The sequence below is a fragment of the Gossypium arboreum genome, chromosome 11 (assembly GCF_025698485.1).
Source record: "Gossypium arboreum isolate Shixiya-1 chromosome 11, ASM2569848v2, whole genome shotgun sequence".
In the NCBI taxonomy this organism is placed as follows: Eukaryota; Viridiplantae; Streptophyta; class Magnoliopsida; order Malvales; family Malvaceae; genus Gossypium; species Gossypium arboreum.
Window position 1 is genome coordinate 121,846,854 of NC_069080.1, and position 23,547 is coordinate 121,870,400.

Genomic DNA, 23,547 nt, shown 5'->3' on the forward strand with positions numbered 1-23,547 from the left:
ATGCCGAAAATCAGAAAAGAAAAGAGGAACCCTATTACACTCTTTCCTTCGGGTTTTTATAACCCTTCTACAAATATTTGTTTATTGTTTGCGTGTGCTTGTCTGATTGTAGGGTATGGCCAGTGCTGATGGTGGCAGAGCAGGTGGCAGACGTGACCGGTGGGTGGGGTGGTTGCGGCGCTGCTGATGGGATTTGGGGTTAGGATTGTTTTGGGCTTAGGGTTAGGTTAATCGTGGGCTAGTAGGATTTGGGCAGGTGTTGGGTTGTAAGTGGGTTAAGGGTAAGGAATTGGGTTAGTTAGTTGGGTTTGGGTAGTAAATGGGTCTGATGGGTTTGTAAGGGTTGGGTTGTAAATGTATTTGGGCTAAATTTGGGCTCCTACAGAATTAATTATATTATAACAAGATTTTAATTTGACATATTTAATATTTTTAATTTAACTTGAACGATTTCACTTGATTAGATTCGAAAAAATTTAAAATCAAATTAAAATAAAAAATAAAACTCTTCAATTCAATTAACTTAAAAATTTTCACTATAAAACAATTGTCAAAGTTTTTCCTTTCTACAAATGATATTTTATAGATAATAACCAAACAAATATATCTATCAAATACTGGATTGTTTATTCCTTATTTGCTAACTTTTTATTGCTTGTTTTGTAGATATAATCTCAGACAGATGAACTCACTATTAAATTCAGTGGACTTGGTTCCAGGATGCCAAACGCAAGTAGCTTTTGGTTCTGCTCTAGCATAACCATGTGCTGCTCCTCTAAGAATACCCATGTGCTGCTCCTCCAAGAATACCCATGCTTCAATTCCATTTCTCATCTTTGTATCCATCAGAAAAACCATATTCACCATCTCAGTTTTTGATTTGGTTTTAGGGGCATAGGCAACCCAGGTTGGCTTTCCCCACCCAAAATCTATCTCATAGGCACCCATGTTGGCATGTTGCACCAACTACTAAACATAATAAAATCATCAATCTTATCATTTGTACCAGGCGATGCCTTACCTATCTCTTTCACGTACTCGCGATATTTAAGCCATCCACCATCTCCTTGTAGGGTGGTAATAAGATCAATGTCTATTTTTCTTATTGCTTTCCTTAGATGGCAAACTAAGTTATCCAACTGTGTCTACTTTGCCGTCACTAGTGCAGCTGCTAAGCATAGGAAGTTTCCCATTGAATACTTTGGGACTTGTGGTCTAGCCCTTTGACGAAGATTCACTGCATGCGTTATAAGAGTTGACTTCGGGATGTCGGATTTTGCTTTGGAAGCAGCCATAATACACTTGCTGAGGAGGGCTGAAACAACCTCGACCCGTGTTGGATATGGCACACTTGAACTTGCTGTTTTGGCCTTCAGTGAAGCTATTGCTGACGCATCAAAAACAATTCTCCTCGACTGCCATATTCCCTTTTTGACAAATGGGTTGACCATTCCTAAATAGGTTGCCTTCCTGGGGTATGCCACACTCTGTGGGAAGACAAAAGAGGCGTCGAAATTCGAACATGGAGCTTCTTCACCACCTTTTCGAGTCAGTGCAACTCAACTGCTGATCATAAACGTGGCGGCGGCAGGTGCATCGACGATTACGTGGGAGAGGAATGCGCCAATAGCAATGCCACCACATGCAAAGTTGGTGACTTGTATCATGGCTATATAATAACCTCCTGCACTCGTTTCAGTCCAATTAGATTCAGGGAGGAGTTGAGAAACATAAGATGAATCAGGGAGGTTGAGAAATACACAAAGTGGAAGGTTAACTCTAGCCTCTACATAGTAAGCTCCCTCATCATTACGAGCGATGGAAAGATGGTCCTTGATCCTTCCTGCAAATGGATAAAAGAGAGTTAAGGTTTGTGATAGAGATCGGGACCTCATGGATCGAGTTGGAGGCAATGATATCAGCTGGTGGAATGCTTGTTTCTTGGTTCACATAGAAGAATACCGTAGGAAGATAATAAGATGAAGGAACGAACTGATCCAAAAAGGAAAGCTTGTGTGTTGTAAGATGGTGAGGTGTTGAAGAAGTGGGTTTGATAAGTTGTTTGGAAACTATATCGACCTCCATAACCATTTTCTCTGGCAGAATGATTAAGCTGGTCACCGTTAAAAGCAAGTGCTATATAACTTTGAACACAAACTTGACCTCAAACAAACAACAAATTGTATCTATCCATCTTAAGAAAAGTTCTTAGCTATATTCTAAAATTTTAATCACATTTAGAGAAGGGATGATATCAAACCTTAATAAATTAATTTTTTTTTGGTGACTTTTAATATTTTTAGTTAGATTTAATTTTTTTTTAGGAATAAAAAAACTACAAATCAGGAAAGAAAATTATTATTTCATAATTTAAATTAATATAGAATATCTCATAATTTAAATGAAAATTATTATTTATGGCAATAAATGTTATAAATATACAAAATCATAATTTTATGATATTATTTTGAAAAAAGAACATTGAAAAAGACGGCAATATCTTTTTGAAATACATATTTTAATTATAATAATGCAATATGAATTTTAATTATAAAATGTAACACCTACTTTTGAGCATTAAATAAATTTAAATATTAAAAAATTGTTTACAAATACTGAAAAGTTATTGTCTAATTTTAAAATATGTTAATGTTTAATTTTGAACATTCAAGAAATAATAATTAGCTTATTTTACAAATATTGAAAATTTTAAATTTAAATTTTTATATACTACTTTATTGTCTTTTTATTTATAATTAATTTTTAATTTTTACATTTAAATTAGTATTAAAAGGTAAATATTTTTAAAAAAATTTGTTGAATAAAATTAGTATATAACTTTATGCTGTACAATTATTATTGTCTTTTAGTTTTTCAATATATTCAAATTTTGTTCTAAATTTTAACAAATAATATAATTAAATTAAATTAATATATCTAATCAATCCGTGCATTGCACGGATAAAAAAAACTAGTCATATAATATATACAACAAAGTCCTTAAAAATAATCTTAAGTGATATATTTAAAACGATGACAAATGAATAGTACCTTTATAATATAAATATTTATTAAATTATATTAATTATTAATTTGTTATAAATATCTATTGAAATATATTCATTTATAATATTTGGAAGAGGGATGAAATTGAACGAAGCCCTAAAATGGTTCAATTTTACAAATCAAATAGAACGAAGAGCCACTTATGAATGAAGAAATAGAATCGTTGAATTGAACCAGTCTGAACAAGATGAGCTCTAGGATGTAATTAAACCTAATTTTGTTAAAGGTAAATTACACAGATGGTCATTCAACTTTTATAAGTTTTCATTTTGGGTGCCAAAAAAAATTGAAAATTGAGCACTATCATTAACAATTATTTTCATTTTAGCCATCCAACTCTAATAAGTTTTCATTTTGGTGACCTACCATTAATTCAATGTTATTATACATTCATTTTAATCAACCAACTTTAATAAATTTTCATTTTGGTCACTCATTTTATCTTTTTTTTTTTAAAAAATAGAATTAATTTTATTTGTTTTCCAATAAAAGGGAAAAACCTGGAGTTTTAGAGGAAATTACTTGCGTTTTTATAGAAAAAGCTTGGATTTTCCTAGAAAAAATCATCTAATCTTTTTAATTTCCTTTATTTTTCCTTTTTAGAATTAATTTTAGTTTTTCAGGAAAAAATTAAATTTTACAGAAAATTATCTGATTTTTATAAGGAAAACCAATTTATCTTTTTAATTTTTTAGAATTAATTTTAATTTTTCAGTAAAAGGAAAAAACTTGAGTTTTATAAAAAGTTACTCTAATTTTTAGTTGGAAAATAATTTTATCTTCTTAATTTCCTTTATTTTTAAGAATTAATTTTTAGTCTTTTCAATAAAAAGGAACAACATGGGCTTTCTAGAGGAAAACCGAGGTTTCTACATAGATTTGAGTTGCAGGAAAAATCTTGGTTTCATCTCCACAACATAATAACTTAATTTTCTTTTTGTTAAAACCCAATGTTTTTGGAAAAAAAATTAAATTAATTTAAATGAGTGATCAAAATGAAAACTTATTAAAGTTGGGTACCTAAAATATGAGGCGAGTAAAATGAAAACTTATTAAAGCTAGATAGGGTGAGCAAAACTCGATTCGACTCGAAAAAATAAAATAAAAATTCAAATTTCGAGTTAAAGGAATCGAATTATTTGAGTTAATCGAGTTGTTCGAGTCAACTCGAATTTTTTTTCGAATTTCGAGTTCGAATCGAGTTGAGTTTTTGAATTCGAATGACTCGAATAATTCGAATAACTCGAATAATTCGAATAATTTGAATATCAAACTATAATATTTTACATTTTTACCCCAAACTCTCAAACCTTTTTACTTTCCTTCAAAACTTTTACCCCTTCTCACTTTCACCCCAAAACTTTTACTTCCCTTCCATCCCAACCCCCCAATCTACCCAAAATTCATTTTCCACCAAAATTTTACTCATCCATTTACTTTTTCTCAAAAATTTACTCCTAAAAACCCTTAAAACTTTTTATTTTCTCCCAAAATTTTTACTCCCTCCCATTTTCCCCCGAAAATTTTTACTTCCTTCACATCCCATCTCTCATCTACCCCAAACTAATCCCCCCAATTTTTTTTAATATTTTCCCTCCAAAATTTTACTCTTTACTTTCTCTCAAACTTTTATTGCCCAAAACTTTTTATTTTTCCCTTAAACTTTTATTTCTCACCCATTACTCTCAAATAAAATTCAAAATTATCCAAAAAAAAACACTAAACATAAATAGTAATAATTTTATTTATATCTGCTATTTATATTATTAAATTAATTTTCACATTTTATATTATTTATATTATTAAATTGTTTAGTCATATTGAATATTTATATTAAAATTCAATTATTAATTATGCCATTAAATATTCATGTTAAAACTTTATATTGGTATCAATTTCACATTTTATCTTTGAAATAACTTTTATTAAAAAATCACATTTTTACATTTAATATTTTTTAATTTCAAAATACATAGTGTATATAAAAAATTAATAAATAAATTATGAGGTGATGAAAGTTAATAAAAATTTTGGTTAAGGTGGACAAATTTTATTACGATGGGTGACAGTGGTTATAAGGACCTAAAATTATTTTTTAAAATTTAACTCGAACAAATATATTCGATTCGATTCGAATTTCATCTCACTCGACTCGATTCGAGAAAATTTAAAATCAAATTAGGATGATAAAATATGATTCGTCAACTCGATTAACTCGAAATTTTTTCATTCTATTCGGTTCGATTCGATCGAACGCTCACCCCTAAAACTAGATGACTAAAATGAAAACGGTTATTAAAAGTAATACCAAATTTATAACTTTTTATTTTTGATACTCAAAATAAAAATTTATGAAAATTGGGTGAATAACTTTATTGTTTACCCTTTTATTAAATGGGGTAGCAAGTTCAAAACTCCAAGAAAGATTTGGGCAACCACTTTCCCTTCAACCAACACAACTAAAATAAAAGGATTTGAACTTTCCCTTCAACCAACACAACTAGAACAAAAGGATCTGAACTATTTTTTTTTTATAACTTTTAATGATTTTTATAAATTTTATAATTGTAATAAATTTTAATATTTATTGATACGCCATATAAGTTAAAATAGTATTACATTAATAAATTGGTATACGTAGAATGTCACGTCAGCAACAATAGTGGACTCATCAGTTGCTAACAACCACATCAATAAGGTTGTTAGTATTTAATAATCAACTATTAAATCTAATAATCAAAGGGCTTAATTGGTCAATTTTTAAGTTTAAAGACTCAATTGGATGCAAAAGGTTAAGTGCATTCGGTTGATTCAATTTTTATATAAAAAAATTGAATGAATCAAAGTAAAAAAAATGTTGAATAAATTGAACCGATTTAATTTGATTCAGCTCGATGAGTTCTTATGCTTTCTCTTTCTTTTTGTTTTATTTTTTAAGATTTATTTACTTATAAAATAAAAGAAAAAAAATACCATTGCAATTGATCCATAATAAATTATAAAATTTATTATTATACATAGGCTTAATACATCATTTGGAGTTTGACACTTTTTTGTAATGTGGTATGTGTGTTTTTTTATCCAGTGTGATATTTGTATTTGATAAAAGTTATATAATTTGATACTTGAAGGTAACAATATTAATTTTCAATGTTTGATTCGGGTTTTGATGTTAATTTGATAAAATTCATAATTAACTAATAATATTAGTAATTAAATTTATCAAATCAACTCTAAGGATGTGCTTATTTGGGTGGAAGAGTGGAGGGATTTGAAGAGGGGTGGAAATGTGGAAAGAAAATAAATTTGGAATGTGTTTGGTAGGGAAGAAAAGTGAGTGGAAAGAAAATAGGAGGGATGGTCATCTTCCATCCTAATGCATAAAAATCAATCTTTCCAAGCTGGAATAATAGGAGGAAAGAAAATGAGAGATAAATGTATGTTAGTTCAAATTATGCATTTTCAAATGTTTTTATTTTCTTTCCTTTCATTTTTCAACTCTACTAAGTAATGGAGGGGAAAAAAATTACTTTTTCTTTCCATTTTATCATCAGTCCTACCAAGCACACCTATAAAAAGAAAAAAAATTATGTTTTTCTATCCTTCTAATTTAGTATCCCTTCAATTTTCCAGTCTTTCAATTTTCTTTCCACTCTACCAAGCAAAGTGTTGGAACATTTTCAAAATATATAGTGTTTCAATAGTTACAAATAAAAAAGTATAGGTGATCAAAAAATAATGTCCCTTGGTTATTAAGCAAAAGTTGTCACTATTCATAGTGATCAATTATGTGTCTTGTCACCAAAAGTTAATCACTTAATTAATAACACAGGGTCATAATTATTCAAGTAGACGTCTGTTGAATAATTATATTTATCGCTAAAGATATGACTATCTATTATAATAAATGTCGATAATGACAGTACAATGATCACGAAATAATAAGAAAGGAAAAATAAAAATACACATATTTTACGTGAAAAATTCTTATTGGAAAAAATCACAGGCACAGGAGGAGAAATTCACTATGTTGAAAAACAAACGATACAAGAGGAGTTCGAGTATATCTATTTAAGGGTTAAACAATCCTATCATAATCAATTTCTAATAGAAGAAGTTTAGTCCTATATAGATTCAACTTGTGCGGCATAATTTGTACTGCGGGGAGGTCGCAACCCTCGGTCCTTCACCTCCATAGATCCCCTTATTTTTCCTCTCTGTTTTATTTCTTTAACAAATGACGAGATTTGAGTTACACAACTCTAACACTATCCATTTGGGTAGTTATGTCTGTACGAAGAGTCATGAGACCTCCTATAAATAGGAGAGAAATTTCATTTGTAGGATAAACCAAAAAATATAGAAAAAAAAAAGTTTCTTTCTAATCTCCCACCAATGTTTTTATATTTCAAGATTATTCTATAAAGAATTATTACAGAAATTCTTTATAGAAATTGATATCCTTGTTATGATCCATTCAGTGCTTAATGGATTGTTTCTGTCAATGCAAAACGTAGACAGTTATTGGGTTTTATTGTATCCTTTAAGTTCATTTGCTAGTAACTCTTTTGCACACCATAATAAAGGTGGGGCGAACAGAACCTTAAAGAAAGTGACATTGATACATGCCTTGAAGCTTTTATTAATTTCTCATAAGTTTATTTTTTTCCTTACTCATTAACACAAAGCCTAAATGTGTACTTGATTGGGTAGAAAAGTGGAAAGATGGAAGGAGGGGGTAGAAAAGTTGAAAAAAACATAAAATTTGAGTGTATTTTGGTAAGGAATAAAAGTGAGAAGAAAGAAAATATGAGAGGTGATCATTTTCTATCCTAATGTATAAAAACCAATAATTCCAAATTGGAATGATGAGAGGAGAAAAAATGGGAGAGAAGTGTATGTATAAAAATCAGTCATTTCAAATGTTTTATTTTAATTTCTTTCAATTTTCAACTTTACTAAGCAATTGAGGGAAAAAAATTTACTTTTTCTTTTCATGTTTCCATCTTTTCTACCAATCACACCTATGAAAAGAATATTCATATTTTTATCTTTCTATTTTTCTATCCCTTCAAGTTTTCATCTTTTCAATTTTCTTTTCACTCTACTAAACAAAGCCTAAATGTAAAAAAGAAAAAAAAACTATAAGATTTATATGACAAATTAAACACAAAATTAAACAATCTTACAAGTAACACTAAATTCATTCTATCAACAGAATCATGAAAATTCAAAACTAACAATCTTAGCAATGAAATTTCACCAAATCAACCTTAAAACTCGAATGGAATGCTAAAAAGATTTAACACAATCACATTAGGTGTCAAAATGTAGAACTTTTATAAAATATAGATACCATATTAAACAAGAAAACACAAGAATAACATTAAAAGAAAATGTCAAGCTTAGATATCGGATAATGTATTAAGCCTTATATATAATACAGATGTTGATTGAATTTTATTTTTATTTTTTTACCAAGATTGAATTTAGTGAAGATACTTTAGATGGAATAATTGAAAAAATTATGGAAGTGTAAATTTTGAAAGATAATTAATGAAAATAAAAATATTAAAAAAGAGAGTGAATGATGAATCCAAAATTTGGAGGTGATAATGAAGAGAAAGGATTGTATGAAACTGTGATTCCACGTCATCCTTATACCTTTTCAATAGGAGAATGACAAATCAATTTTTTCCTCCTGATTTCTAGTATTTTTAGTTGAATTTGGATTTTTTCAGGAGAAAAAATTTGATTTGTCATTCTTCTATTGGAAAAGGATAGGGATGACGTAAAATCATAATTTCATACAATCCCTTCTAGATAATGAAAATGAAATATCATATAGCACTCGAGAATTAAGTGTCTTTTTAAATAAATAATTGTAATTAATATTTATTTTCTATTCGTTTCTTTCATCAACCGAATAGAATTTTGATAAATGCATTTTATTTTACTTTATTTTATTAATAAAAGCAGAATTAATTGTACAAAAATTCTACAGAAATTCTTAAATTATGATTTTCGACATTGATCGTCATATTGACTTGGATTTAAGGTACGTTCTTCTACTCACCAGTGGATATTGATTCACCATACCGATTGTTAAATCATCGCTTAAAGCTCACTAGCTGAACTTTATATATATATATATATATATATATATATATATATATATATATAAGCTTAACAACCCAATGAAACTTTCAAATAGTTCAGTGACTTGAATGAAAATTTTCGAATAACTCAATGACTATTTTGTAACTTTTTAAAATTAAATGACTAAAATATAAATTTATTAATAGTTTAGTGACTTTGAGTGTAATTTACCTTTAAAAAGGTTCCGCCTAAACCATGTCGTCTATGGAAATTTTACCGTTTTAGCAGGACGTATCAATGTCTGAATTTGTCGCCTAAATTCGCAAAAGATTGATCCACTTATATCACCCTGAACTATTGTCTCCTTGGTCCTCCTTCGTTTATAGTTATAAGTTTATACAACAAAAACGTGAGCTTAATCCCCCCCCCCCCCCCAAAAAAAATATATATACATATCATGGAAGATCAGGGTTTCCTTCTTCTATATCACTCTCATGAAGGGGCCAACTCGACTGCAACTCATATGGAGTCAAAGAAACTGTCTTGATGATCTTTTGCATGCTGTGTTGTCGGCTAAAGTTGGGTTTTGGGAGGCTTTTCCATTTGTTTAGGCTTCGATTGTTTAGATTGTCCTCAACTGAATGCATCTCAATGCCTCCTTTCACCAAATGAGCTGAACCTCCTCCTCCTCCTCCTTCTTCTTCTTCTACGGCCTCAGCTGATTTTTTGTTATTGTACATGAGATAGAGGATCAACTGAGCTGAACCCAAGATAAAACCAATTGCATTTGGCACCTGTAATTTTTTTATGAAACAAACTTGTTACGGTATGAGGAGATTAGAGAGGAAATGTGGGAAAAGAAAATGTGGACTTACTCCAATGTAGATATCTTTCACAAGCAATGCATAAGCAGACCAAACACCAGCATTGAGGAACAAGAAAAATGAGAGTAAAAATGGCATGTACTCCACACTCTTCGTCTTTATCACTGTCCTCTGTTGGAACATCAAAAAATTATGCATCTTTCCTTGGAATGTAGTTTTAGTAGGTAAAACTTTTATGGAGAAACTTAAACTAAGAGCTGAATTGTATTTTATTCCTTTATTCAAAAAATTGATAAAATAATTCCTGTACATTAAATTAAAGGGCAAATCAGTCTTTCTATTAAAAATTATATCTATTTCTACTGTTAAAAACTTATCTCTATATGTCAAAATGAGATACACGTATTACGTGGCACTTTCTGGTTATCAACCATGTCAGTTTTTAATAGAAATGATTAATTTACACTTTGAACTAATGTATAAGGACTAATTTACTTATTTTTTAAGTAAAGGAGGTAAAATGCATTCTGATTCTTAATATAAGAGCCTATACGATACTTTTATCAATTTTAGTATTACGTATACTGAATGGATTTCAAGGGTTTGCAATCAGTCAGTTTGGTTAAGAAACTCACCATGACAGATAGAGGCGATGCATACATGCCAATGGTTAAACCAGCACATATGATTCCCACAAAGGTTAGCCTCATTGTCCCATGAAATGCCAAAAGAGTCACCGCAATAACTGCTCCAAGAAAACCAACATCCAATATAGCCACCAACTTTGCTGTTTTAACCTGGAAAACAGCACATATGTATATATATGAACCATGTATGGAATTAAGCCCCACTGTTCAGTCAATTATTTCATCGAACAACTTAAGAGGAATATCACCTTCTTATCTTTAGGAGCATATACGAGGAAGAGTATAACATAGATGAGCTGAAAGATAGCACCAGCACCATTCACTGTCACAACAAGTAAACCATCTGGATTCATAATTCCATAGAAAGTCCACAAGCTAGTGCTCAATAAGGTTGTTATGTATGGAACCCCTTTGTAATTCTTAGTTGATTTCTTCTTTACCACCCACCAAAATGTTTTTCTGGAAAAACAAACATAAACCCAAAATTTTGTACCAAGTCAAATACCATGTCAATTTAAAGTATCAACTTTAGTGTACCAGTGGAGATATGAACCATTTTGATAGTAATATATATGTACTAACTTAACTTTGTATGCAGGTATAAACGTCATGATGATGTGTATATACAAATGGACATATATGAACATACATATGTCCAACACATAACTGTGACGTTTAATCCGAGTCCGAGTAATATAAGCAGAAAGCCTGATGCAGAGATGGTACATATGTAGAGAACTAGTCTTAGATAATTGCTGAATTTTACTTACATGGGAGAAGCAAAAACCAGTATTGAAATTATATTACCTGCAAAAAAGTTGAGTAACAAAAAATCAAAATCATACAATTTGGAGAAAGATACACAAAACCCGACACTGATTAAGGCTGTTAGAGAAAAGAACTAAACCAATAATGCCAATGATGAAGCTCAAGCTAGCCATTGAAGCAGAGGATGGTTGGAAGGAATGAAGAAAATGAGGCTATGTTGTGTGGTGGGTGAATGAAAGATGGGGAAGAAGCTATAAACTCTTTTTGCAACATAAGGTCCAACATCAATCCATGTTTCTTCGACACGTTTTGGTCTGAAATCGTTATCTAATTTGTACTTTTGTCGAATTGTGGACCATCTCTTGGTTAAAACATGATTTTATGTCTTGAAAAGCTTTACTATTTTCCATGTTAGGACAAAAACTTCCAGCTCCCTTTGAACACAAATTCATTTCAAACACAAAATATTTGGGGAGGAACGGTCCAATTAAATTGTAGGTGTGAAATATAATAAATATATATTTGAGATAACTTGAAACAACATTATTTGGTCATAGGGAATGGATATAAACCTTTCCTTATTTTTCTTGTTTATTTTTTTACTTTTTAAGATTAAGAAGTCAAGTTGAATATGCCTTTACCATGGTAACTCAACAACATGTAGGCCTAACTAAGAGATCTTATCTTAATCTTATCCTAAATTATTGTAAAAAATTAAACACCTAAATGAAATTATCAATGTCATGGATGGAGGGCCATGATATCTTCATGTTAACACATTTGCTTTTTATAAAGACTTGACACATGACATATCTACATTGGTATATGTGGGGGTGGGGGGGATGGTTTTTGGTTCTTCCCATCAAAGAAGACAAGCAAAGCAACGTTGTAGAATAGTTGGAAGTGAAGGTGCTAATTTTGGTTGAACAATTTGATTAGCTTTTTATGTTTTCGTATAATGGTAGGACTTTTTCACTAAGACTGTCCTCATCAGTCATCACCCTGCCGACAATGGGTTTTGTTTGTATTTAAAACTATTCATGCATGGTGACTTAACATCACATGTTAGTAACGTTATAAACTATCATTTTCGAATCACGTTTTTGGTTTCTTAGTAATGGGATCTTTTACGTTGAAAATCTTTCGTTATTAATTTTACACACAAAAATTATTTATACAGTTTGAACTTAACTTCGTCTGTAGAATTTTATTTAAAGAATTAATCGATTAATATGACTTCAATACAAAGAATAACGATTTAAATTTGATGTCAAAACTCATAAACCTTTTTTCTCATTTAATTTCTTCAAGATTCATCTCAAAAGTTTAAAAATAACTTATAAACCTGTCAACATACGGTGAATCAATGTTTTTTGCTTGTTCAATAATGACTACCTTGATTTCAAATCTCTCAAGTAGTTGCCGCAAACTTTACGAACTCTTTATTTTTAGAATAAATTTCTCACCAAATATATAAGTTTCATTAATAATATCACATAAACAAGCGTAAAACTCAAATATAGATTCAAATTTAGATATTTTTAAGGATTCAACCTTATAGTAAGCATCTAAAATTTTGACATTTTTACTCTAAATATTCCTTCCTAGATATCCTTTTGAATTCTTGTGGATAAATTACATTGAAAATAGCATACATTGCCTTCAAGTTGCAATTTGCAACCTTGTCTTCCTCTCTAATTCAAGTTGCTTCAGGTTTTGGTGTTTTTTCAATAATTTAAGGTGGTTCTCACCTAATCAACACAACTTTTCAAGCTTTTTCATCAATTGATTTGATGAAAACTCTCGTATATAATTTTCAATATGAATAGTTTAACCCATCTAATAGTAGTGGTTATGTAGTCGATCCTCCTTTTTTTATAGCTTGTATTTTAACTTATTAGACACAGAACCATCACCAAGTAAATTAGGTTTTTTCTCTTACACCATCATAGTGGCCACAACAACAACAATAAAACTTTGCACACAAAGATTATTAGTACAATTTAGACTTAACCTATGTCTACAAAACCTTACTCAAATAACCAATTCACTAATATAACATCAATACAATAAGCAATTTTAGCGTGATACCAAGACTCTCAAATTGCAACATCACCTTTGTACATCAAAATGTAGTTTTGACTACCTATTATCTCAATCACCTATAGTAGTAAGGACGAAATCAAAAATTTATCTTTAGGGGGTAAAATTAAATTGTAAATTTTTAAAAGGGTTAGAGTGTAATTTTATCTCTGTATATGCTTGATATTTTATAATTTTAAAAGGATTAAACTAATTTTTTTAATCCTTTGAGGCAAAGTATATTTTTACCATTAAATTAACTTATAATTTAAAAAATTTTAAGGGGCTAAAAAAAAATTTGTCATTTTAAGAGGGGTCGAGGGCCTACTTACCCCTCTTGACACCGTCCTTACCTAATAGGTAAATTAAGTCATACAAAAATAACAAAATACTCTAAAAACAAATAATTAGTTATTTGAACAAATATGAGAAAACACCCCCAAAATCTTAAATGTACACAAGTCAAAATAGACAACTAAAACCTCAATGAGTATCATGTTATCCTTAATTTCGAAAACCCATCATATCTTTTGTTTAAAAGCATGCCTTATCTTCAATTATTTATCATCCTATAGGCGTAACCTAATGCTGATTTTTACTATACCCATATAAGACATTTATCAACCCCTAATCTTATTAGTGAAGTCTAAAAACTCCATTAACAGTGTACCTAATATTTTTTTCCTAAATAAAATACATACCATAAATTTTATTAAAATTAAGAAATTTTGGTTAAAAAATATAATTATACACAACAAATCCAAAATGAGTCTAACATTGGTCCAACTATATCAGATTCTCATGGCATAAAAAGGCCGATTAAAGCCCCAGCTAGACGAAGCCCAACCAAAACCCAAGTGCCTATTATCATCTTCTTCCCTTTTGGGTCTGTCGATACCAACGCGTGGGCGCAACGATTATGCGTCGCTCTGTGAATTGATTTTCAGATTCGGACTCCAATCAAGTGAAGTGCTACATCCAGCGGCAAAGGTTTTTCATTTCTTGAGATCCCAACTCTGATCCCTTCTGAAATCTTTCCTTTTACAGTTCTCACCAAGATGTTCAAAAAGTAAGGCGTTTATCTTGGTTTGTTTTTAATTCCTTAGCTTTAAGGTTCACGGTTTTGCTTATCTATAGTTCTGTTTTCAATTGAGTTGCTAAGATGCAAGGAATCACGACTTCTGGTGATTTGTTTTCTATAAAGGAAAGTTTTTGTATGCTGTAATTGGGTTATGGAATATTTGTGGTGCTATGCAGGTATTTTAATTATTAATGCTTTATAGGATGCGTAAAGCTTTGGGCAATAATCGTTGTCCGTAGGTATAGTTTAATGATTGTTTATAATGCCCAATGTAACCAAGTTTGCAGCCATTTTCTACAGAACTGTAACCATTCAATTACTAATAGCTAAGATATTTTATGCTTAGGATACTATCAACGTTTCAATTTGGTGCTTTGAGTTATGTGTAGTTAGAATGCCAATTTTTCCATATTCTGTAAATATCTTTCCCCCTCCCCCCTTTTTGTAGATTTTCATCTGAAGATGTGTCTTCACAAAACCAAGTCAAAGCATCTGTGCAGCGGAAAATTCGGCAAAGCATTGCTGAGGAGGTATAAAACTAGTTTATCTCATTATTTTGGTTTCAAAAATTATGATAACAGTTAAGCTTTGAAACTTGTTTTTGTTTTGTTTATTGTATTGATGCCTTTATGCAGTACCCAGGACTTGAGCCTGTGTTGGATGATTTGCTTCCGAAGAAGGCCCCTTTAATTGTTGTGAAATGGTCTGTTTCTCCTTTACTGTTGCTTTGGCATGTGTCCCTGAGACATGATGCTAACAGTTTCATTCGTTTGCAGTCAAAACCATTTGAATCTGGTATTGGTTAATAGTGTTCCACTATTCTTCAATATTCGTGATGGACCATACATGCCCACTCTCAGACTCCTTCACCAGTGTAAGTATTTCATCATTGTACTTGTACCTTTCATAGATTGTAGCTTTGCTACTTCATAATTGGGTTTTTCTTCTGTTTCGACTTTGATCCTCATTTATTGAGTGATATTCAGACAATATTATAGGATGACTATGCATTTCATTGTTGGATTGTTTACTTGACTCTTCTATGATAGCTTTGTGCTTTACTCTTATGTATCCTATTGCTGTGGAGATCAAAATATATCCATTCTGTAAATTCGTTTTGCAGATCCGAACATAATGAAAAAGTTTCAAGTGGATCGTGGTGCGATAAAATTTGTCCTTGCTGGTGCAAACATAATGTGTCCTGGGCTTACATCCCCTGGTGGTGCTTTGGATGATGAAGTGGAAGCAGAAACTCCCGTGGTATGAATCATCTTCTCAGTCACAGTGTATATATTGCTTTGGCATCTTCCTAATATCTGATATGTCAACTAATCATCCATTCAGGCAATAATGGCTGAAGGAAAACAACATGCTCTTGCCATTGGCTTTACCAAAATGTCAGCTAAAGACATGTGAGTTACATTCTGGTTGTTTCTGTGCATTTCCATTAAACGGACTTCCGAACTTCAACTTGAAAAGCATAGTGTATTTCTTCCTCCTACTTGAAAGGAGAGTAACATTGCTGAGAATATGGCATCACTTTGCTAGCTGTGTTCATTGTTTGATCGCTTGCCTCCTAGTTAAAATATTCTTTGTTTCTTTTTTGGGGGTTTAGTTCCTGTCCTTGTACACACTTTCTATTTCCAAACTGACTAGAATTTTTGTCCTAGCTAAATGTTGTTAAACTTCAATAACTGTGTGTTCATTTCTATTTGCAGAAAGGCAATCAACAAGGGAATTGGGGTAGACAACATGCATTATCTCAATGATGGCCTATGGAAGGTATGTATACATAACCATGTCATCTCTTGATGTTATAAATCACTTGTATTTGTCTGCTTTTTTCTATTGAAGATCAACATGTTTATTGCGAGGTGTCTACAATGAGCATTCATGCATCATGGTATTTGATATTATTATTAAATCGGTCTTTGCATTCTGTTATTTCCCAGATGGAGAAGCTAGAATGAGTAAATCTCGGGGGAGAACAACAGCAATGCCATACATGCAAAAAGTTAAAGTGAAACTTGAAGAAGGAAAAGTTACAATATAGTTGTGGTTCTTCTTTGCATTGCAGTTTGTCTATATGTTTTGAGATGTTTGTAACCAGCTGAAAGAAGTTGCATGATGAATCTGTCAAATCCTTTTCCCTTGTGTTTGATGTATGCCAATACTGTAGAGAGAATCTTTGTTTTCCATATGACTACAAATATTGCGGCTGGATTTTTGGATTGAACAAAATGGCAGCTTATCTCCTATCTGCTGTCCTTTAATTATCTCACCATTATTCGAGATCTTCTATGTCCTATACAAGAAAGAATTAGACCGATCAATAGGGTGAGTCAAATTGATTTTGGGTTGGCTCAAATTATTTCAGTTTATGTAAGTTAACCATTTCACCCATTCCTTAAGTTGTTCCCATGGCATGCAACAAAAGGAGATTCCAAACCTTTTAAACAACTTCTTCTAGAATTGGCTGACAATGGCCTTATCTCAATTTGATACAATACTCTTAAGTAGTTCACGTAGCTTGAGAACTTGATCCATAAGCACCTAGGTTATTTGACAAGGCTGTGAAAGGATGCACCAAAGGAATGAAATGTGCTCAGTTGGACAGCCTATCTACCATAACTAATACAGTGTCAAAGCCCCTAGGTTTTGGAAAGCCTTCCACAAGATCAATACCCTTTGTGGGATTGGTAGAGGCTAAAGCAACCCTGGCTGTGGTGACTGCTTATTGGTTCGAAAAGAATTTAAAGCTTCGGTGATCAGTTTTTACCACAAAATGTGTTTCCACTGGGTAAGAATTCCACTTCTTTAACATTCACCTTACAAACAACTCTGATGGAATAAAATAAAGGTAACTCTTCTCCTAAATATAAGTCATTAAACTAAAACATATTCTAATAAAATTAAAACATGTCCAAAACCAATCTTTTAACTTTTCAACTCGTAATTTCTTGAATTAACACATATAAATGTGTATACTTTTAAAAAACCAATCAGTTTTTGAAGTTAGATTAATGCATTTCAAAATATGTGGGAAAGCTAATAAACAACCCTACATATCTATCTTGACAATTATGTTAACTCTCGGTCCATCCAAAACTTGTTGCTAGTTTGTTGCTGTTTCAAACTTTCAAAGTAGAATTAGGTTAACTAATTTTACTCTATTTAGTCATTTAAAAATGCCTTATAAATTTTATTTTGACCACTTTAAATTTAGGTCATTTTGAGTTACTTATTTAAATTCGAACTCAAATCAGCTTGAAGTATGAATTATTAGCTTTTATAATCAAATTCAATTGAATTGAATTTGTATTTAAACTATTCGAATTAAATTTTTAAATTCAAAACAAAATTGCTTTTAACTTTATATGAAAATAAATGAAGGGTAGTAACTAAAATAGTGATTTAAAAAGCCATCAAAGAAAAATTGCTTTAAAAATTTTAACATTTTAATTATGGATATATAAAACATTTGTTGAATCTAAAAATTCAACATTTGTTTAACATGATTAATAATTTAAAACATACATTTGTTGACATTGATTCTTGATGAAATGATGAAGGCATTTTCGATTTTTATTTGAATTTAAGTCATGCAAGGCATTTAAGAATGGTTTGATGATAAATTCTATAAAATTGAGAAATTAATCGAGATTAAAATTAAATTTGCATATGAATTTTGGTTTAATGTATAATTTGATATATGAATTTTGATTTGGTATAATTATACACATGAAGCTTGAATTGTGATCCATATATATACATGAAACTTTGATTTTGATTCAATTGTACACATTTAAAGAAATGAATACATATATTTATTTTCATATTGGATTAATATAATTGTTTGTCTATGTAATATTTCAATATAAAAGGGTACTAATTCGATAATGTTGTTAGCGATTTGCAAAATTTGAATCACGTCAAATTTTATGTATAAAATTGCACAAAATCCAAATTCATGTATGACATTTCACATTGAATCAAAGTTCATATATAGTTTTGACACTTAACCCTATTTTAATTTATAAGAATTTGGTCCTCGTACTTTATAAAAACTAAAAAATTAATCTAGTTATTGATAAATACATGAACTTAAACCGTTTTTTTTGTTAAATTATTGCATATACACATTGAATTGTCGATTTCGGTAAAGTATAAGAACTATCAAATTAATTTCGCTAAAGTATAAGAACCAAACTATCAAATTAAAGTAAAGGACTAACTTTGACATTCAAAATCAATTACATTTAAGTATACATTCCCTTGGGGTTAAATATGTTCCAAGTCCTCATACGTTTTGCACATTTGAAATTTAGTCCATCTAGTTTTATTTCTAGGAATTTAATTCCTCTATTTTTTTCAGATTTAAAAGCTTAGGAATTTAGATTTGCATTTTGAAATCCGAAAAGTAAATGGACTAAATTCCTGAAAATAAAAGTAGGGGGACTGAATTTCATATGTATAAAAAGTATAAGGAGTTTATCCATATTTTAACTGATTCCCTTGCTTCAATACACGTGTATGGATGAAAATAAAGACCTAAGATCCAAATCAATAAACTCAACCACACCGAAACAAACCCAACCTCACCAAATAAAACCCTCTCATGATCGAAACCCTAACCTCCATTCTGAATCACTTTGCTTGTAAGTCGCGGCGCCTCCCCCAACTTCAAACCACCAAAGCAAAAGCTTCACCAATGGTCTCTTTACCCTCTTCCCACATTTCTCAAACTCTTGTTTCTCTTAAAGACAACAACAAAAGATCTAATCTTTTTTTTTTGGTATTTTTTCTTACATTAACAGGGGATCGATTTAGTCGCAGGAGGTAAGAGCAAGAAGACGAAGAGGACAGCCCCCAAATCCGATGATATTTACCTCAAACTCCTCGTCAAGGTTTCACCTTTATCCCCATTCTCTGCATAAAAATGTAGCCTTTTATTTTTGTGTTTTTGAATAAATGTTGCGATTTTTGTTTTTGGGTCATAGCTTTACCGTTTCCTTGTAAGAAGAACTGGGAGCAAATTCAATGCTGTGATATTGAAACGCTTGTTTATGAGCAAAGTTAACAAGCCTCCACTATCTCTCTCTAGGCTTATTGAATTCATGAAGGGAAAGGTATTTATTTGTTTACATTAGTAGATTTTTCTGGGTTTTTTAGGATCCTTATATTGGTATTCATATATGGTTTAATGCTTCTTGTAATTTGTAGGAGGATAAGATTGCTGTGGTAGTGGGGACAGTGACAGATGATATTAGGGTTTATGAGGTTCCTGCTTTGAAGGTTACTGCTCTTAGGTTTACTGAGACTGCTAGAGCTAGGATTGAGAAAGCTGGTGGAGAATGCTTGACTTTTGATCAGCTTGCTTTGAGGGCTCCTTTGGGTCAAAACACGGTATGGGGATCTCTTGTTTCATTTGTTTTTGATGCTTCATAACATTAATTAGTCATTGGTCTTTTTTTGTTATTTCAAATGTATGTATGTTGATTTGTTTTTTCATCAAAATTTCATTTCCAACTTTGTTCATTTGTCAAAAGCTCGTTGAAATTGAAACGTTGATGTTACTTTCACGCACAATTGATCGAGGGTAGTAATGATTTCTTCTGAAACTAATATGTGCAACTTACCTGTTTACATTGTCCATTTAGGTTTGTGCTATTCCTTCTTCACCTGGAAGGATTTCCTTAATTATTTCAACTTTTCTTTGTTTCTCTTTATACGAACATAGAAATTATGCACTCTTTGATTGGTAATGGACCATGTTCTGCCATGTCATTTCTTCAATAGGAAGTGAAGTCCATTGGTCTTGCCTTAAACCCGATCTGTTGCTAGCTTCTGATAATTCTTGTCTTCTGAAAGAAGAAACTGTTTTGTCTGGATTCTTAAGAGTTACTTTGGGTGGAAATGCAGGTTCTCCTCAGAGGTCCAAAGAATTCCCGTGAGGCAGTTAAACACTTTGGTCCTGCTCCCGGTGTTCCTCACAGCCACACCAAGCCATATGTGCGCTCGAAGGGAAGGAAGTATGAGAGGGCTAGAGGAAGAAGGAACAGCAAGGGATTTAGAGTTTAATATTACTTCACTACTTGATTTTGAGGCCTGTTTGTTATTTAGGTTTTCTCTTTCAGTTGTTTACTTGCTTATGTTTGCATCTTATTCATGGATTGTTTAATAGCTTGTTTGAGGATGAACCTTTCTTATGCTACGAAGTGGAGCATGTTTAAGCGTTTTAATGTTATATTTTACTCAAACATGGAATTCTTTGTCTGAATTATTCTTCAAGCACTTTTTTATGATTTCTTAAAGTTCAAACTTGGTTCATAGAATCTAACATGAGAAATCACATTAATAAAACTCAAAAGAGAAACAAAGCAGCTTTGAGCGTAGAGATAAAACAGAGCAGATCAGAAATTTTTGATGAAATCATGAATGTGTGAGTTGATTTCATCAGCTCTTTCTTGGTTGATGAAATGACCAACGCCCTTCATTATCACAACTTCTTCCAACATGGGCGCATCTCTTTTGAAATCTCCACCATTAACATATTCCTTCATCCCTGGTGTGGTATAAACGCTGTCAAGATCCCCCACAATGAACTTCACAGGTACTTTCACTTGTGTGTTAGTCCATGGTGCTGTCTGCTCCCAGTTTCTGCAATATATCGGATAGGAATTAGGCTAAAACTCATAAGATCAGAGTTTTTTCAAAATATTTTCCAGGTAAAAACGTACAAATCAAAAGCTCTGTAGTAGTTAAGAGCCCCAGTGAAGCCTTTTTTATTGAATTTGTTGGCATAATAACTAAGATCTTCTTCAGAGAACCAAGATGGTAAGGTAATAGGGGTATCTGGTTTGATACCAAAAGCATTATCTTTAGGCATGCAAGGGGGACCTGGTTTTCGACTCGAAATGATTTTCTTTAGCACATTTGAAGCTCCATAACGAGCTATCTCTGCTTCGATCTTTCCAGGTTCCTACAAAAAAGATCCATAATGAAGCCATGTTTGAGTAAAAACAATAGGATTCTGTGTTATATGATGTAAGAAATAAAAAACCTGGAATCTGCAAATATAGTAATCATCTCCAAAGAAAAGTCTCATGCTCTCAACAGGCTTCATCTGTGGTTTTCTTGGCATGAACGGAACGCTGAGGCACACAAAAGCTTTGACTCTATCGGGACGAAACAAGCAAAGGTACCATCCAATAATGGCACCCCAATCATGAGCAACCAGAAAGACCTGCTCTACACCAAGAGAGTCAATGAGTGCAACGAGGTCACCAACGATCTGCATGCAAGAGTAGCTACTGATAGCAGTGGGAGCTTCGGTATCACCATAGCCACGGAGATCTGGGGCAACAGCGTGGTAGCCGAGTGAGCTTAGTGCAATAATTTGATGCCTCCAAGTGTACCATAGTTCCGGGAAGCCATGAAGGAAGAGGATAACCGGCCCTTCTCCTTTTTCAGCTACATGCATCGATATACCATTGACATTCACCATCTTATGCCGTATTCTTTCCATTGCTCTCTTTCTTTCACCCTCTGTGTTCCCTTGTGGCCTTTGCTCGATGAATGCTTGATATAGGGACAAAAAGCCAACGGGCGGAGCCACCCAGGGGATAAATAAAATAAAATACTTGTCCCTTTTTTTTCCAAAAAAAATAAATTATGAAGGCTGAATTCACTCCACAAAAGTATTGAAAATGACTCATCAAAATATTTGAAAAAGAATTATTTTATATAAAAAATAATCTATTTTCACTACTAAAACACAAAAATCTCTAATTTTATAATAAAAATAATATTATGGTTTTTCTTTTAATTGATTAGGAATTTTATACAAAATTTAGTTTTTTTTTAAAATTTATTGAATGAGTTTAGAATGTTTTTTTATGGGTAATAAATTTTAGAGGTTAATACAAATCATTGAAGAAATTAGAATCATTGTATTTATAATCTTGAATATTGAATGGCAATTTAATAATTTTATTTAAAAGTTGTTGTTGCTTGTTACTGTGATTATTATGAATCTTGTGTTTAAAATTTGATACATCGTATTCTCATGACACCAAAAAATACTCGATTGATTTTTATTTTGGTAAAAAAAAAATATTAGTTGTATGTTAATTGTGTAAAAACCTTGATGTTTAAAGCTTAGATCTTTTTGTTTTAAATGTTTGAGGAGAATAGGAAAATATATATTTTTTTGGTTGTTGTTTTAATAGTTTTGCAATCATTTTATTCCTAATTTTTATAGAAAATTGAAGGGTAGGGTTATGGGGGACGTTAGGTGGAGTAAATGCAAGGTATCTGTGAATGCATGAAAAGGTTATATTTAGAATTTAAACATTGAATCATCAACTAAACTTATTGATGAAACTAATTGGTATTTGAATTTTGTAAATGAATCCAGTTTTATGTGAATCCCACATTGAATAAGAATTGCAACCGTTTAAGCTTTAAATGAGGCACATGAACCGAAACGTCATTGCCCGTGTTTCAACCATTAAAGTTCAGCAGAAGCAGGGGAAATGGCAAGGCAGATCTCTCACGTCAGGTGTCAAAATTACCATGGAGGGAAAGAGTGGGAGTGGTTTAACCCACCGCCTTTACGCCCTTTGGCATGAATGCCTTCAACTAACTCTACTCTAGCCCTCTTAATTTTCTTAACTAACATGTTTTTCTCACTTTAGTGGTTAATCTCTTCTTTCTTTGCCATGCAAGACTTTAAAATTTTAAATTTTTTATTTTAATATTTATTTATCATGTCCAGAAAATAATTTCTCTAATTGAAAAGATATTACTTGAATTAAATTTATCTTAAAAATTAAAGTAAAAGGTTTTGTCTTTAGAGTTATATTTATGGAATATTATTAATTTCTAGCATAAAAGAATAGGGTCGCTGACTCAATAGTTTTTAGCTTTGGTTATTAGGGTTTACTATATTTTTTAACTTTGGCTAGGGGTGAGACCA

General features: G+C 31.4%; 5 protein-coding genes across 5 annotated transcripts; 2 read left to right on the forward strand and 3 right to left on the reverse strand.

The window, feature by feature from the left end:
- Positions 1 to 1,145: 1,145 nt before the first annotated feature.
- On the reverse strand, positions 1,146 to 2,091 carry LOC128283948 (acyltransferase Pun1-like). The gene is made up of 3 exons (XM_053021367.1): positions 1,935 to 2,091; positions 1,608 to 1,843; positions 1,146 to 1,487 (listed from the first exon to the last, which is right to left on the reverse strand). Exons 1-3 carry the CDS (start codon positions 2,089 to 2,091, stop codon positions 1,146 to 1,148), a joined length of 735 nt encoding a protein of 244 aa, XP_052877327.1.
- A 7,209-nt stretch (positions 2,092 to 9,300) lies between these two features.
- LOC108472577 (bidirectional sugar transporter SWEET16-like) lies at positions 9,301 to 11,688 on the reverse strand. Its single transcript, XM_017774122.2, has 6 exons — positions 11,544 to 11,688; positions 11,407 to 11,443; positions 10,885 to 11,095; positions 10,625 to 10,786; positions 10,041 to 10,160; positions 9,301 to 9,959 (listed from the first exon to the last, which is right to left on the reverse strand). Exons 1-6 carry the CDS (start codon positions 11,575 to 11,577, stop codon positions 9,621 to 9,623), a joined length of 903 nt encoding a protein of 300 aa, XP_017629611.1. The 5' UTR covers positions 11,578 to 11,688; the 3' UTR covers positions 9,301 to 9,620.
- A 2,576-nt stretch (positions 11,689 to 14,264) lies between these two features.
- Positions 14,265 to 16,808, forward strand: LOC108473466 (uncharacterized). Its single transcript, XM_017775034.2, has 8 exons — positions 14,265 to 14,555; positions 15,016 to 15,097; positions 15,203 to 15,270; positions 15,344 to 15,441; positions 15,691 to 15,827; positions 15,912 to 15,979; positions 16,286 to 16,349; positions 16,520 to 16,808. Exons 1-8 carry the CDS (start codon positions 14,545 to 14,547, stop codon positions 16,535 to 16,537), a joined length of 546 nt encoding a protein of 181 aa, XP_017630523.1. The 5' UTR covers positions 14,265 to 14,544; the 3' UTR covers positions 16,538 to 16,808.
- Positions 16,809 to 19,071: 2,263 nt separating this feature from the next.
- On the forward strand, positions 19,072 to 20,827 carry LOC108473465 (60S ribosomal protein L18-2). The gene is made up of 5 exons (XM_017775033.2): positions 19,072 to 19,281; positions 19,385 to 19,474; positions 19,568 to 19,696; positions 19,791 to 19,973; positions 20,490 to 20,827. Exons 1-5 carry the CDS (start codon positions 19,186 to 19,188, stop codon positions 20,646 to 20,648), a joined length of 657 nt encoding a protein of 218 aa, XP_017630522.1. The 5' UTR covers positions 19,072 to 19,185; the 3' UTR covers positions 20,649 to 20,827.
- On the reverse strand, positions 20,588 to 22,238 carry LOC108473464 (uncharacterized). Its single transcript, XM_017775032.2, has 3 exons — positions 21,631 to 22,238; positions 21,308 to 21,549; positions 20,588 to 21,227 (listed from the first exon to the last, which is right to left on the reverse strand). Exons 1-3 carry the CDS (start codon positions 22,093 to 22,095, stop codon positions 20,981 to 20,983), a joined length of 954 nt encoding a protein of 317 aa, XP_017630521.1. The 5' UTR covers positions 22,096 to 22,238; the 3' UTR covers positions 20,588 to 20,980.
- Positions 22,239 to 23,547: the final 1,309 nt, after the last annotated feature.

What these genes read in the sequence shown, in the direction of transcription:
- LOC128283948 (XM_053021367.1), bottom strand. Translation starts at nt 2,091, where the DNA reads ATGGTTATGGAGGTCGATATAGTTTCCAAACAACTTATCAAACCCACT. An exon ending in CTATGTGAACCAAGAAACAA is followed by an intron (nt 1,844 to 1,934) that starts GCATTCCACCAG and finishes ATCCATTTGCAG; the next exon opens with GAAGGATCAAGGACCATCTT. An exon ending in TTGGCGCATTCCTCTCCCAC is followed by an intron (nt 1,488 to 1,607) that starts GTAATCGTCGAT and finishes GTCTTCCCACAG; the next exon opens with AGTGTGGCATACCCCAGGAA.
- LOC108472577 (XM_017774122.2), bottom strand. Translation starts at nt 11,577, where the DNA reads ATGGCTAGCTTGAGCTTCATCATTGGCATTATTG. An exon ending in CTTCATCATTGGCATTATTG is followed by an intron (nt 11,444 to 11,543) that starts GTTTAGTTCTTT and finishes ACTTTTTTGCAG; the next exon opens with GTAATATAATTTCAATACTG. An exon ending in TGAAAGATATCTACATTGGA is followed by an intron (nt 9,960 to 10,040) that starts GTAAGTCCACAT and finishes AAAAAATTACAG; the next exon opens with GTGCCAAATGCAATTGGTTT.
- LOC108473466 (XM_017775034.2), top strand. An exon ending in CCTTTAATTGTTGTGAAATG is followed by an intron (nt 15,271 to 15,343) that starts GTCTGTTTCTCC and finishes ATTCGTTTGCAG; the next exon opens with TCAAAACCATTTGAATCTGG. An exon ending in AAAATGTCAGCTAAAGACAT is followed by an intron (nt 15,980 to 16,285) that starts GTGAGTTACATT and finishes TTCTATTTGCAG; the next exon opens with AAAGGCAATCAACAAGGGAA.
- LOC108473465 (XM_017775033.2), top strand. Translation starts at nt 19,186, where the DNA reads ATGATCGAAACCCTAACCTCCATTCTGAATCACTTTGCTTGTAAGTCG. An exon ending in AAGCAAAAGCTTCACCAATG is followed by an intron (nt 19,282 to 19,384) that starts GTCTCTTTACCC and finishes TTACATTAACAG; the next exon opens with GGGATCGATTTAGTCGCAGG. An exon ending in TTGAATTCATGAAGGGAAAG is followed by an intron (nt 19,697 to 19,790) that starts GTATTTATTTGT and finishes TGTAATTTGTAG; the next exon opens with GAGGATAAGATTGCTGTGGT.
- LOC108473464 (XM_017775032.2), bottom strand. Translation starts at nt 22,095, where the DNA reads ATGGAAAGAATACGGCATAAGATGGTGAATGTCAATGGTATATCGATG. An exon ending in ACTATATTTGCAGATTCCAG is followed by an intron (nt 21,550 to 21,630) that starts GTTTTTTATTTC and finishes TCTTTTTTGTAG; the next exon opens with GAACCTGGAAAGATCGAAGC. An exon ending in TACTACAGAGCTTTTGATTT is followed by an intron (nt 21,228 to 21,307) that starts GTACGTTTTTAC and finishes GATATATTGCAG; the next exon opens with AAACTGGGAGCAGACAGCAC.